This window comes from Passer montanus, unplaced genomic scaffold, assembly GCF_014805655.1.
Source record: "Passer montanus isolate IOZ18808 unplaced genomic scaffold, ASM1480565v1 scaffold133, whole genome shotgun sequence".
Lineage (NCBI taxonomy): Eukaryota > Metazoa > Chordata > Aves > Passeriformes > Passeridae > Passer > Passer montanus.
Window position 1 is genome coordinate 449,820 of NW_024360166.1, and position 13,592 is coordinate 463,411.

The following is a 13,592-nucleotide window of genomic DNA, read 5'->3' on the forward strand; positions in this document are numbered from 1 at the left end:
TTGGGAACCCCCTCTGTCTATCTGTCTGTGGAGGGGGAGAGAAGGATGGGTGCAGGAACGGTCCGTTTTCAGCAGTTTTCCTTGTAAAAGCCTGGGTGTGTGCACCTCTTGGAAACCTTTTGCTTGAGTGGTAGCTTTCCCTACTCCAGGATTTTTGGGAGGCGGGGGCTTGCTTCCCTCGCAGAGGGAGATGCTCTCCATTGTACGGGAGGCTGGTGTCACCACAGTTTGACTTCGAGCCTGGAGGCTGAGCTGGCAAAAATGTGATAATTAAACTGGAGACTCAGCCCCCTCTCACTTGGAGTGCTGAGACTCGCTGTGCCCTGTGCCAGGCCGGCATTCCTGGGTTGTCACGGACGTGTTTGGTGGCGGTCGCGGTTTTTTGTTATTTGCAGCACATCACCAGTCGCTTACCCAGGCAGCTCCTAATTGCAGCAGCGCTTGAGGAGGGGAAGTGTTTTAACCTAAGCTTAGCTAACAACAGCTTCATTTGTGCCCCGATCTTTGCAAACAGAAGCTTTTCCGTCCTGGAAGCTTCTCTCCCCGCTCCTCGGTGTTACCCGAGCTGCTGACGTGAGCTCATTGTCGCTGTGAAAGCCGAGGGAAGTTCGGATTTCCCGGTGCCCACTGCGCCAGATTTATGAAGCATAAATGAAAAAACCTGGCCTGGCCTCCGTGTGCCACGAAGAGCTGTTCAGGTGGCTCGGCGCGGCATCGGCGGGGGCGGAGGCGGCCGCTGCACCTGCCGGTGCTTTGGCTCGGGCTGGGGGCACGGAGCGGCCGCGAATGCCCCTGAGCTGCGAGCTGTTGGTGGCAGGAATGCCTCGCTCCGAGCAGCGCTCCTGCTACGGCAACAAAGAGCTCTTTGATCCTTTCCATTTGGAGAACTTAAAACGAGAAAGCCAAACTACAATAAGACCAAGTTGGGTCATAAAAAGGAGAGCAGGAGCACCAAAGCGCTCCGGAGTGTAATTGTAGAAGCAGCAAATGCTTTGGCACTTAATTCTGCTTTAGTGTCAGTTCAACATGTTTCACGTTTAAGACTGGAGAGCCCCTCACCAAATGCTCTGCACAAACAATCCGGGGCTGCTCCTCGGAGAGCCCCGGCTCGGCGCGGCCGCTGGGCTCTGCCGCGCTCAGCTGCGCGGGGTGGAGCCGGCTGACGGTGCAGAAGCTCTCAAAGCCCTCACTGCAGGGTGAGCCCGGGGTGCTGCTGCTCTAACCTTGCTCTGCAAAAACTCTGGCACCACCCAGGTCCTTGCCTGGCGCTGCGCACTGACCCGCTGCCGGAGCGAGGCTGCTCCCCTGCCCTTGTCCAGAGATGCTCTGCTGGAGCCAGCCCTGGTGCTGCTCGGGCTGGGCTTTCCGCTCTCTGCGCAGACCTGGGCCACGCCCCAGAGCTTTCCCCGGACGGTGGCATTTAGATGAGGCATTTTATAAGGCATTTATCAGAAATTTGGCTAACAGATGCCACATCTTCCCGAAGTTCTTGGGTTGTGTTTAAACAAAAACACGCTCTGAATGATTTCTTTGCCAAGAACTGACCTGCCAGGTGGCACAGCCTTTTTGCATGGACAGGCAGCAGCCCCTGGGCCAACACCAACAGTTGACTTGCAGAGAGCCTTTGCAGGAGCAGGCTTGTGTCTCTGCTGTGTTCTGCTCTGAGCAGGGAGCGTGGCTGGAGCTGCTGCCAGTGGGATGGTGAGGCCAAAAGGCAGGAGCAGCCAGTGGGGCACATGAGGGGCACAGGAAGCACTCATTCCTGCTGTGGAGGGGACAGGGATGTGGGGCTGCGTGTGGGACTTCCTCTGTCCTGTGGCCAGGCCATTACACTGGGTTAGACAGCCCCTGTGCAGCTTTGAGGCTTTCAAGAATTTGTTGTCAAGAAAGAGCTGAAAACACAAAGCTCCTGTTTTGGAGGGTGAGTGCTCTGCAAGGCACATCCCTGCCAGCCCAGTGTGTATGAAATGTGGCTTGGCAGCAGCTCCCAGCTGGCATTGGTGATGGAGGGTGCAGCCCTGGGTCAGTTGCACCAGGAGCTCCTGGGGAAGGGTGAGCCTGTGACTGGAGCAGGGAGTGATGCTTGGCAAAAGGTGTCTCCCTTTTCTCTTTCACCCCCCTCTCTTTGGAGGAGTGAGGAGATGTCTGACAGACCCAACGAGTGATTTGCTATGGCTTAAGTAGGGAACTGATTAAATTTTAAATGTTGGGCACCTGATGCTTAAAAATTACCGAAAACCCTCACAAATTGATTTTTGTCCTAATAGATTGCTGTGGGTACAGCTCTCCATGGTGTAGGTAACTTCTGTGAATGATTTATCCTGTTGGGGATCATAAAAGAAACTGTAAAATTATCTTGTCAGTATTTGAAAATCATTTGTGTGTCTGTGACGTGTCTTAGCACATACAGGAATGTTCTGTTTGGGGAAGTGAGGTCCTTATCCTGATTTATCTCTAGGTACTTGTAAATGCTGCTGTAATTTCATGTTATCAAACCATTTAGCTCTTCCTCTTCCAGAACGAAGTTATTTTATCTCATGCACCTTGTTTACTTCAAATTAGCCCTGAGGTTGGCCTGAAGTTGCACCTTGTTATTCCTCCACCTCCTGTCTCCGTCTTAGGCTCTGTCGGCAAATTTGAAGGTATAAGTAAATACTTTTTTTGTTATTAATAGAATAAGTTCCCCCCTCCTACACATTTTCTTTTCATTCCAGTCTTCATTTTCCGTGAAAAACTGACATTGCAGTACAAGCGGAACCCTCCCAAATTGTATGAAAAACCCTTAATTCTCCTAGCAACAAGGTCAGGGCTCAAATCCAGTCCCTTCCCACGAGCATGGGGGGAACAACCCTTCCAATTACCTGCAGTATGGATCCGGTCGGTTCACAGGCACCTGGGTTTGGGTGGATTTGAATCCCAGCCATGGTATTGTTTAAAAATTCTCCACTCACTGGGAAAGGGTTTGTAGTGGGCTGGGCTCTGAGAAACCTGGAGCTGGTTTTATGGCTTCCCATTGAAATCTGGTGGAACCCTGTGGTGTTGACTGATTTCCCCCTTTGCCACTCATGTGGCTTTGATCAAACCCAGGACTTGGAGAATGACACCCCCAGGAACTGGAACCACTGAGCTTTGCCCAGTTCTGCTGTTCATTAAAGCATTTGTGAGCTTCCAATTGTGGATGGTAAAATGAGGACCTTTGTGCCTATCCTGAATGGAGACTGCTGGTCCTAAGGCAGAGCCCCTGCGCAGGCCCTGGATTAGCAGAACTGTTGGAAAAGTTGCCAGAATTCGCCCTCATAATGAGACCTTCCCTGGTGCTGAAAGCCTTGAGGCAGGAGGATGCAGTGCTGACTTCAGGGCAAGCATCACTTTCTGTCACACAGATGGAACCAAAGCTCTGCTAAAGGCATGGAGGCCAGGAGGAATGGCTGGCCTGGGGGCTGGTGATGACCAGCCATCCTGGCTTTCCTCTGTTGCTGCCTCCAGCCCGGGTCATGGTGCCTGATGGCTCACCTCTTGTGGGTGTTTGGGGCTCCGGGGTGCAGGGAAGCCTGTGCAGCATGGCTCGGAGGGGTTTCCTCCCTTTCTGTGATCGCCTGTCCTTCCCACAAACTGCAGCAAACTCCACAGGGATTGTGCAGCATATTTCAGGATGGCTGCCCTGGAAGGACAGGCTGAGCTGTCCTTGGGAAAGAGATGGTGACCATGCAGGATTTGGCTCCTCACCTCAGCCTCATGCCCAGAGGAGCCTCTAAGCAGGGCTGGGGCTGAGGCTGAGCAGCTCATGCTGCTGTGGCTTCTCTGCCCCCCCAGGATATGATGGGTAAAGACTGAGAGGGTCTGACAGTGTTTAGTTTGGGTGGGCAGGGTTTCATAGTAGTATATGTAGGCCTGCACTTCCAAAAAACTAATTTGATATTAGTGGGAAGCTGAATTAGACTATGATGGAAATCCTTCCTTTGACTTTGCTGAGCTTTAAATGAAGTCCTGTGCAATGGTTTATATCTACTTATTCTGTATCTACTCCTGAATATCTTCTGATGCATAGATCAAAGTGCAGGTGCACATGACATGTGACATTCTAGGTACAGCACCAGTAACTCAGCAGTTAAAGGGCAAAATGTTTTCTGGCAGAAGGTTATGCGTGAGAAGAATTTCCTTTGTGCTCAAGGACTTAAAGATTCAGTTGTGTGATGCTGTCACTCCCTCGAGTGCTGCCTGTCCTGTGTGAGAGTCCTGAATGCAGAGACCCTTGTTCTGCCATGTTCAAAGCCCAGTTCTGGGTCTGGTAGGATCTCCAGGCTGAGCTGAGCCCAGTTTGGCGTCAGGGCTCTCCACGGTCCCTGGGACAGGAGTGGTGCCGGGGACCCCAGTGGCTCCAGCACCTCTGGGGCACCATGTGTGGTCCATCTGCCTGGGGTTGCCCTGGGATCACATGGAGGAGAGTTTTCAAATTGCTGTGGAGGCTTAGACTGAAACTTGTAATAATTTTAGTGGGATTTGGGTAGTTGTGGGTGAAAGCCCATAAGGTATTTCAGAAAACATCAGGAGTGAGGGGAAGAAGGGGAAATGCTGTTGTTTGGGCCATGTAAGATTCTGGGGTTTGGTTTTTTCTGACTAAGCATGATGTTTCCCTGGCACAAATTCAATTTGTCCTCTCTCCCTAAGGGAAAAAAGCAAAGCTGGATGTCTTGCTTTGCTTGCAGTTGAAGGCACTGGACTGGATAAACTTAACTGTTGTCTTTGAAAATTTTTCTCCCCTTGGATAAGAGCATTTAAAAAAAAGAAATTATGACCTCACGCTTTCATGCTTTAAAAAAAAAAAAAAGTTTGATTTTAGCTGGTGCTTGTTATGGCTCTTATTAAGAATGTTTGAACCAAAAGAGGTCCAGATGTGATGATTTTATTTATGCCAAATTGGGTTTTGGTCACTGAGCTTGCATTTGGATTATTTATTTTTTCTTTCCTTTTTTTTTTTCCTTTTTCAGCCGGATGGCACCAGTAAGGAGTGTGTCTTCATTGAAAAAGTCCTAGAAAACAACTACACAGCACTGATGTCTGCAAAATATTCAGGCTGGTATGTTGGATTCACCAAAAAAGGGAGGCCACGGAAAGGGCCCAAGACCCGGGAAAACCAGCAAGATGTACACTTTATGAAGAGATACCCAAAGGGGCAAATGGAGATACAGAAACCTTTCAAGTACACAACAGTCACCAAGAGGACTAAGAGAATACGACCCACCAACCCCAGCTAAAACCAGACAAAAATAGTGTCACAATAAGAAACCACAAAAAGAAAAAAAAAAAAAAAACTGCACCAGAGGAATATTTTTACATTAAAAATAAGGAAGAAGCTCTATTTTTGTACATTGTGTTTAAAAAAAATAAAAATAAAAAAAATTAATAAAAGACTAGATGGCAAATGCTGGGGAAAGCTGTTCGGGATTTATTGTGACTTGAAAAATGAAATTAACTGCTCTATTTAAATTGACTTCTTGTTGTTGATGACACACAGGTGCTTCTTTTGCTTTTTTTGGAAAGGACAACTTCTCAAGCATATCCCCAGAGGGGAAAAAAAAAGATTAAAAATAAATAAATAAAACCAAAGAAAACCAAAGTTCTTTCCCAAAGTTACTGAGACCCTGCCCCGCCAAGTGCCGGTTGGCAGTAGTCTATTTATTGCCTGCTGCCCACCGGCCAGGACAGGCGGTGGGAGCTGCAGGGACGAGGCCCGTGGAGCTCCCGGCGCACCGATCCTCTGTAACCCTCCTGACGACATAGGGAGTCACGGCTCCGTGATCCTGCATCCCGCTCACTTCTGGAGAATGCTGCTAACTACATTCAAGTGACTACAAGATGACCTAGTACACCAATGATAAGGGAATATTTTAAAACCAGCTATATTATATATATTATATATATATAAGCTATTTATTTCACCTCTCTGTATATTGCAGTTCCATGAACCAAGTATTACTGCCTCAACAATTAAAAAAAATTATTTAAAACACATGTACATATTTTTGCTGTTCACACTTCTTTCTCCTCCCTGAGTAGTGGTTTTTAAATGCATATTTATCCTTTATGCGAGGCCAGCAGGAAATGTTCGGGGCAGTTTCCCCACTATAAACTTCATTGCTGATTCTGTAGTTCCTCCTGTTCCTTAATACCATCTTCTTCTTCCTTCCTGGTTGTTGCCACAAGGAAGAGTCTCAGTGGGGTGATGGTGGACTGAGTGTGAGGGAATCCACGCCAGCGTTTTCAAGAACAGCACATTTGATACCTTGCAGTCCAAGGAATATTTCCTAAAGCTGTGGCCAAGCAGAAAGTAAACTGGAAAATGAGTATCTGACTGCATTAACACATACTTACGTGTGGCTTGTGTTTCCTTTGTTAGAGCTTTTAGAGGGGCTCTTGCTTTCAGCTATTTAATTCAAAATTGTGCCTTTTAAAACTTGCCCCCAGCCAGACAAACCCCTCTCCCTTGTCCTGCATGGTTCACCCAGCTCATCCAGGAAGTTGTTTCCCTGGTCAGTCCAGCCAGCTTTCCTCCCAGGAATTCTGCACAGCATATGGGGGATGTAAAGTGCCCCACAAACAGAAAGTGGGGAAAAGAAGCAAGGTAAAATATCTGGCCTCAGATTTTAACTGAGTGGTGATGGAGCCCAAGTGGAGTTTTAAGGAGAAGCTTGCTTGGCTTTTCCTTCTCTCTGTCTGCAGACATGGCTACACTCCCTGGGTACAGCCAGGGCTGGAAATGCTCAAAGCCACTAAGAAAGATTTTCTTGTTAATCAGGAGAATTACTCTCCCCAGAACAAGCTTTCCCAAGATAACTTTGAGAGCTGCAGCCAAATCCTGCAGATCAAAGCTGTTTGGGAGATGGGGCAGATAAGCATGCAAGCTTGAGGATGCTTATCTGAACCATCTCCAAACCTTGCAAGCCTGGAGAAAAATGAGCAGTGCTAAGCAGGGTCACTCCACGCTGCTCCAGGAGGAGCTAGGCAGCTGTACAGGTGATGCCTCACGCCAGCTAAGCACGGGAGGTCACTCAACAGCCCCTGTCCCAGGGGATTACTGGGAGCTGCTCTCCTGGGGCACCTGCAGACAAGCACAGGAGCAGGACCCAAGGATGGAATTGATTGGTGAGGGCTGGAAGGCTTTGCCAGCTTTGTTTTCAGATTGATTCATGTGGGAAGGATTTGGGGAAAGTTCAGAGGAGTGCTGGGGTGGAGAATTGGGAGCAACTGGAGATTTGCTGTGTTAGTACCTCCAAGAGGAGACATGCAGCTGATTTCCAGAGTGAGAAAGGTTTTATGGGTGCCTTTCTTCTCCTTGAAATATTGCCATGGCCCTGATGGTTTCACTGTTAAAACGACAGAGTTTGTTTGCCACTGGAGAAATTCAAAGGGATAGGGCAGTAAAGGCTACAGCAGTGTGGGCAAAAGAGACCTCTTCCAGACTGTGGCTGGGAGCAACCAAGGAGGATCTGCTCCCTTTCCCACAGTGGGAAATTGGCACATAGGAGTGAGGGGCCATACAACTGGTATGCAACTGGGGCCTCTTCTCTCATGTCATCGGTTTACAGGAATATTTCCTGGACAGCAGTGGGACAGGTTCCCCAGGCTGTGGAAAGGCAGTGTGGTGAGGAGATTGATGCTCACCTGGATTAGGTGATGCTGGAGGGATTTGCTGGCTGATGGTGCACATTAAGTGTTTGTATTTGAACATCTGCTTTCAGGCTTTATTAACAAAAGCAGGGGCAAAGGTGAGAAGAATTCTCACCATGTCCCCTTCAGAGGATCTTTAGGTTGGAGAGAAGGGTGCTCTGGGTAGGAGACATTCAAGGACTGAACAGAAATAGGGGAAATCCATCCTGTGCCCAGTGAGGGACAGCCCTGTGCATGGGGCACATGGTACTCTTGCCTGGGCTGTGCTCGGGGGTCAGGCCAGGAGCTGGTTAGAGGTGGTTGTCAGCAGCCCTGCTGGACAGGCTCCTCTCTGACATCCAGAGCAGAGAAGTAGCTTGTCTGTGGTGTTTAACCTCATTTTGTCCTTTCAGAAAATCTTCAGTCACCCTGAATATGATCTGAGATTTCCCATAGAGGCTTTGCATTTGATTTACTTTATAATTGAAGATTGTTAATTGCTATTCTGGGATTCTCATCAAGAGTAAGGGATGTAACACTCTGTAATGGCATTAATGTGCATGGAGCTCTGAGCGGGCACACTTTAACCAGTACTCTGCTTAACTGGCATTAATAAAAGGATATTGGAGACACTGCCTCAGAAACACTGCTGGATAGGTCACCCTGCTTTGATAGCCAAGATCAGAGAGAGGCATGGGTTGATAACGCCAGGCTGGCTTTGTCAAGTACAGGAGCCACTGAGCCCAGGAGGGAAACTTTATGGGTCCAATGGAGTTTTTTGATCATGTTGCACAAACCAGAGCTGTTTGATGAGACCTTCTGGGTGGTGGATCTCCCGTGCTGTCCCTCTGAGGGTGAAGGGTCAGTGGTCACAGCTCAGCTAGACCCAGTGCCTAGTCCAGGCAGGGCAAACCCTTCACCCCACAACCCACCATGGTGTGGTGTGCCCTGCCTGTGGCTTACCACTGGCCAAGAGGACAAAGAGTGCAAGGTGCCTTCCAGCCGCCTGCAAAGCTGCCTTGGTCTTCCTACCCTGTGCCACAGCTGTCAGTGGGTAACTGAGTTCACATTCCCTGCAGCTGGAGCCCCAAAGTTGGTGTGGTCTTTCCTGCTTAGCAGCGGAGTTGTTCTGTGTCTGCCTTGTTGATGCAAATGCAAGTGCCATGGCAGGCTCTGACCTGGAATGTCCAACAGAGCCTGATCCGCCCCTCTTGGCCAGCAGCTGGCTTTTGGACACAATCTCTTGGGGGCACAGGCATGGGAAATGCGTGTTTGTTTCCCTGTGCTGTCCTTGCAGTCTAGCTCCGGATCACCCCCTGGTGCTGGGTCACACGGACAGTTTGGATGAACTTTTCACAGACGTGAAGCAGTGGGGCAGCTTCTTCCAGGAGCATGTTTGCAGATTTAGCCCTGCCCTTCTGCACCTGCCCAGGTGTAGCCTGCCTGTGATGGGAACTGATCCCTTCAGCTGCATTTCTTACACATCAGCATGGGTGATATCTCTGCAGCTGTAATTATAACAGCTTCTGGGAGCATGGCTGATCCATCCTCCAATCAGTGTCAAGAGGTGGGACAAGGGGAGAAGGAAGCAGTCAGGTCAAAAATAATGAAGTTTTGGGAAGGGGTGCTGCCCTCATAGGTAAGTGACAAGAAGACCCAATTTCTCTGTCCCTGGCTTCTGGAGTTAAGGCCACAGTCTAAACAGGCTGGATGCCCTCATGCCTGTGAGCCCTGTGTGTCTGTGAGTGGATGTTGGAGTGGGGCAGAGCTTGGGGAGGACTCTAAAAGCACTGTGAGGCCTGAGCTCAGCCCACCCCTGCCTGCTGCACTGCCTCAGTCTTTGCAGCAGCTTATTCACCTGGTCATGGAAACATGGCAAGGTGGAAGTTAGGTCTGGCTTAGGCAAACCACCAGCCTAGACCAGCTCTGGGAGCAAGGCTTGACAGGCACACATGTAGCCATAGGGGTGGTGTTCTGCACCATGTGCCTGGTGATGTGCATCAGCTTTCCCTGATACACAATTGCTCAATTTGGTGTCTCTGTACTTTCACAAAAGCAGTGGAATGGGAGTTCAGCCATGATTTTAGAACTTCAGCTGGAGAAAATGGTCTTTGTGTTGTTTAGAAGAATTTGTCCCCCAAGGAAGATCTGACTGAGCAGTTGGAGTCAGCTCTAGTGGGGCAGGTTGGGTAGCAAAAACATGGGTTACTTTGGCTCCCAGAGCATGCTGTGTTACCATGCCTACCTTTGAGAAATAAGGTTGGAAGAGGTGAAAATGTATGTGTGTGTGTGTGGTGGTGGTTGGGCTTTTTTAGGCCACTGGATTACTCTACAACACAAGTATCTGCTGATGCAGGAGGAAGAGGAGCTCTCTGTGTGTGTGGGTCTGTACATTCCCCCAAGCCCTGCTCAGTCATGCTCATCCAACAGAGGGAAAAGGGTCACACAAAGCAGGGGTGTCCCCCGGGAAAACAGCTTTTCTCTTCTGTCCGCTCTCAAGGTATTAAACACTGTGGGTTGTGTCTGCTGTGAGGTAGAGCAGGTATATTCCTATGCAGAATTTCCTGGTGCTGTGCCAAAGGGTGGAAGTTTATACTTAAGATTCACAACAGCTGTTTAAAGTGCCTATGTCTCGTGCCAGCCATACCACCTGAATGGCCAAGGGATATATATAAAACTTCAATTATTTTTAAATGTTTGTTGTTATTCATTTGGAGACAGATGAGAGGAGATTCCTCACAAATGATGTAACCTGTGTAGACTGTTATTTCCAACAGTGTGAGCTGAAAAATTAGGGAGGAAAAACCAGGTCAAACTGAAATTTTTCCTTTTTTTCTTTTTAAGTGAGACAAAGTTCTGAATGGAGTGATTTGGGTTTACCAGAGACATCTAATTCACTCTTATTAAGGATTTATTTAATTTTTCTAAATACATGTGATTTTATAGGGGAAAAAAAGAGAAATAGAAGTTTTGAAGGTAAAAAATAATTATGTGATGAGTAAAATATTCTCCCCTGCCTATCTGTTGAAACTGACTTGAGCCCCCCACTGAACCTTCAATCCTTTGACAGTTTTCTGTTGCTTTAGCAAATGTTGCCTCTCTCCACTCACTGAGGCCCTGGATGGAACCTTTTCTGGAGCCCACAGATGAGTGCAGAGTCCAGACCTTCTCCCTGTCCCACCCATTCCTGCTGCTCTCCTTCTGCCCCTCTTTTTATAAGAGGCTGAGTCCTGGCTGATGGGACCAAAGCTCAGAATGCTGTTTTCTTTCTCCAGTGGCATTTTAAGTGCCTATGTTAAGGTGCCAACCCAAGGAGATCTACAGTGTGAGCATCCTCCAGGGTCCCCATCTCTCAGCAAGGTCTGACACATACTGGGGGCTCCGTGGCCATCAAAACATGTGAATTTAGTGGTTCCTGACACAGACAAGCCAAGCTGTGAGCTCTGGGCTGGTAGTCACCAGTCCCTGACTGTTTGTTGTGGGTGGGACTCGTTTCTACTCAGAAAATTATGGAAAGTTTAGTCCAACCAGTGCAGCGTGAAGGTGGCTGACACCTGCCTGGGCAAGGGCTGATTCCCAGCCTTGGAGCAGACTAAAGGGTAACTGTCTGCACATCCCAGTGGCTGCCAGGCTGGAGGACCCGTGGCTGAGCCACAGGAAGCATAACTGAGTTATGCTGCATTTGGAAAACAACTGGTTGAGTTTCCCAAGCCACATCAAACCCATCTAAAGAGAGATGAATTGGTCTGCTCAGGCCTAAAGGATAGAAAACACTGCCTTTGTTTTGAAAAAAACAACCGCAGTGGCCAGGAATAACAGAAGACGTAACCGCACCAAAGCCTCTGATGGGAGTTTCCTCCTGCGTTAAGCAGCGCAGGCATCCTGAGGTTCGCGGTATGTTTTGAGGGATGTCCTGGATGCAGGACAGTGTGGCCCAGCTGGGGGAAGCACTGCAGGTGATGCTGATGTTCCCCTTCCCAGCTGAGGTCTTGGAATGTATTTTCAGTGGCTTGTGCAATCCCAGTCTTGGAAGGGCCAGTTTTTTCTCTGCTGAAGAGGAAATTCTGAACCTGCTTTTGTCCCGAGTGAATGCAATGAGCTATGGCAATCATTGGAGAAATTTATAATTGAGAAATTTCACCCCAAAACTTTGCAGCTTGGGGATTCATACACATGTGCCCATTTTGGGGTACACCCCTCTGACTACCCAGGAGAGGTGCCACCAGAAACTCTTGCATGGGTGGAGCAGCGAGGGTGCAGGGAAAGGCTGTCCCAGTGTGTTGTGAGGCTGTGCAGAGTCAGCAGCCCCTGTGGTGGCTGGTTTGGAGTTGGACGGGAGCAGAGCCCACCATGGCCAGCTGGGACGTGACCATGGCCAGTGGGGAGGAGACCACGGCACAGTCCTGGAGCTGCTGCCGGCCAGAGGGATTTGTGTGTGAGGCCGGAGGGAGCGGTCAGGAGCCAGAGGGAAGGCATTGGTGTGCAAGGGATGGGCCATGGCCCAGCCAGCAGGGCCTGAGTTCCTGGGAGGTAGCATGTTACTTTGATCAGATGATCGGATTTGCATGAATCAGAATGTAAAAATCTTGGCTGGGGTTTACAAAGGAGTCTAGAGAAATGAGCTGCCTCTTTATGTGTGTATCTGACACGAGCACAAAGTGAAAACCTTCCCACTCCTTGGTGGGACCATTTTCCAAGGAGAGACAGCTATATGGAGCTTAGATGTTGTTCACAGCCATGGCAGGCTTTTGGGCTGTGATCATCTCTGCTCAAGAGCTTTTAAAAGGATAAAATGAGCCTCCTATTATAAGGACTGAAAATAATCCTAAATGAATAACACACATGCAGCTTTCACAGGCACACATTTCTGAGCCTTTGGAAATGTTGGCACATGCAAACAAACAAAAACACATGTCCCAGGCCTCTGGTTTTCATAGATGCCTGCATGCCATGATATTTGAGGGGGTGGCATTGCCAAGAGCTAACAAACCAGATTCCTGGGCTTGACTTGCAAGCTATCTCTTGCAGGGACAGAGAGGGGAGGCCTTTGGGCTGGGGACAGGCTCTGGGGACCATAGCAGCGCAGGAGAGCCTGCATGGGGTGCCTGCCCATGGCAGGACAGTGCAGTGGGGAGGGCTGATCCCCATGGGGCAAGGTGGGCAGTGAGAAGGCTCCAGAGAAAGGTATGCAATGGGGAGGCTCTGGAGCAAGGTGTGCAATGGGGAGGCTCTCTAGAAGCAACCTGAAACCAGGGATCTGAGACCCAACTCCTCTGGAAGGCAAAGAGGTGATGGAAAACAATTGCTTGGAAACCCATAGCTGATGGCAGTGCCTAAAGCACTCCATGGAGAGAAAATCTGGGTGAATTGCCTGTGTGTGACTCCATCTGATCTTAAAGTCGCCATGACAGTGACAGTGGCAATCTCCTTCAGAGCCAGCGCCACTGTCTGGGACGCTGAGGGCGAGCGATAGGGACGCTGCATCTGCCCAGAGCTGGCAGACAGCTGGGCTTGTGCAGGCTGTGCCCTGCAGAGCAGCTGGGTGATCCCACAGCTCATGTGCACCATCCGTCTGCCTGCCTGCCTGTCTGGATTCCTTGGGAAAGGTAAAACACCGTTTCCTGCAGGGTCAGATATTTTGGAGGGGGAAGAAAGCAATTTGTGGCTGTGTTGTCTGCCTGATCAAAAGTGTTACTGGACTGAGCTACACAATGTGCACTCTTTAAACCGGTCCCAATTAGCCCTTCTTGCTAATGCTGCGTTTCATTCCTGGGAGACTGCACTGGGAGAGCTGTTATGACTTTGTGATTGTGCACATACCTTTATGTGCTTTCATTCTTAATCCCCTTTTTGCAGAAGCCAAAAGGTCTTCCAGCCAAAAAGGAAATCAAAACCTTTTGTTGGCTGCTTCATAAGAACTAAGGGTGGGATGAAGGTTGTAGCAG

The 13,592-nt window shown here is 49.2% G+C and overlaps 1 protein-coding gene across 1 annotated transcript in view; it reads left to right on the top strand.

Moving 5' to 3' along the window:
• FGF18 (fibroblast growth factor 18) overlaps positions 1-5,295 on the top strand; it is a 70,645-nt gene extending 65,350 nt beyond the window's left edge. Inside the window, exon 5 of the mRNA XM_039699467.1 lies at positions 4,989-5,295. Within this exon, the coding sequence (XP_039555401.1) occupies positions 4,989-5,255 (267 nt within the window). The 3' untranslated portion in view covers positions 5,256-5,295. The remainder of the gene's footprint in view (positions 1-4,988) is intronic.
• The last annotated feature ends 8,297 nt before the right edge of the window (positions 5,296-13,592 follow it).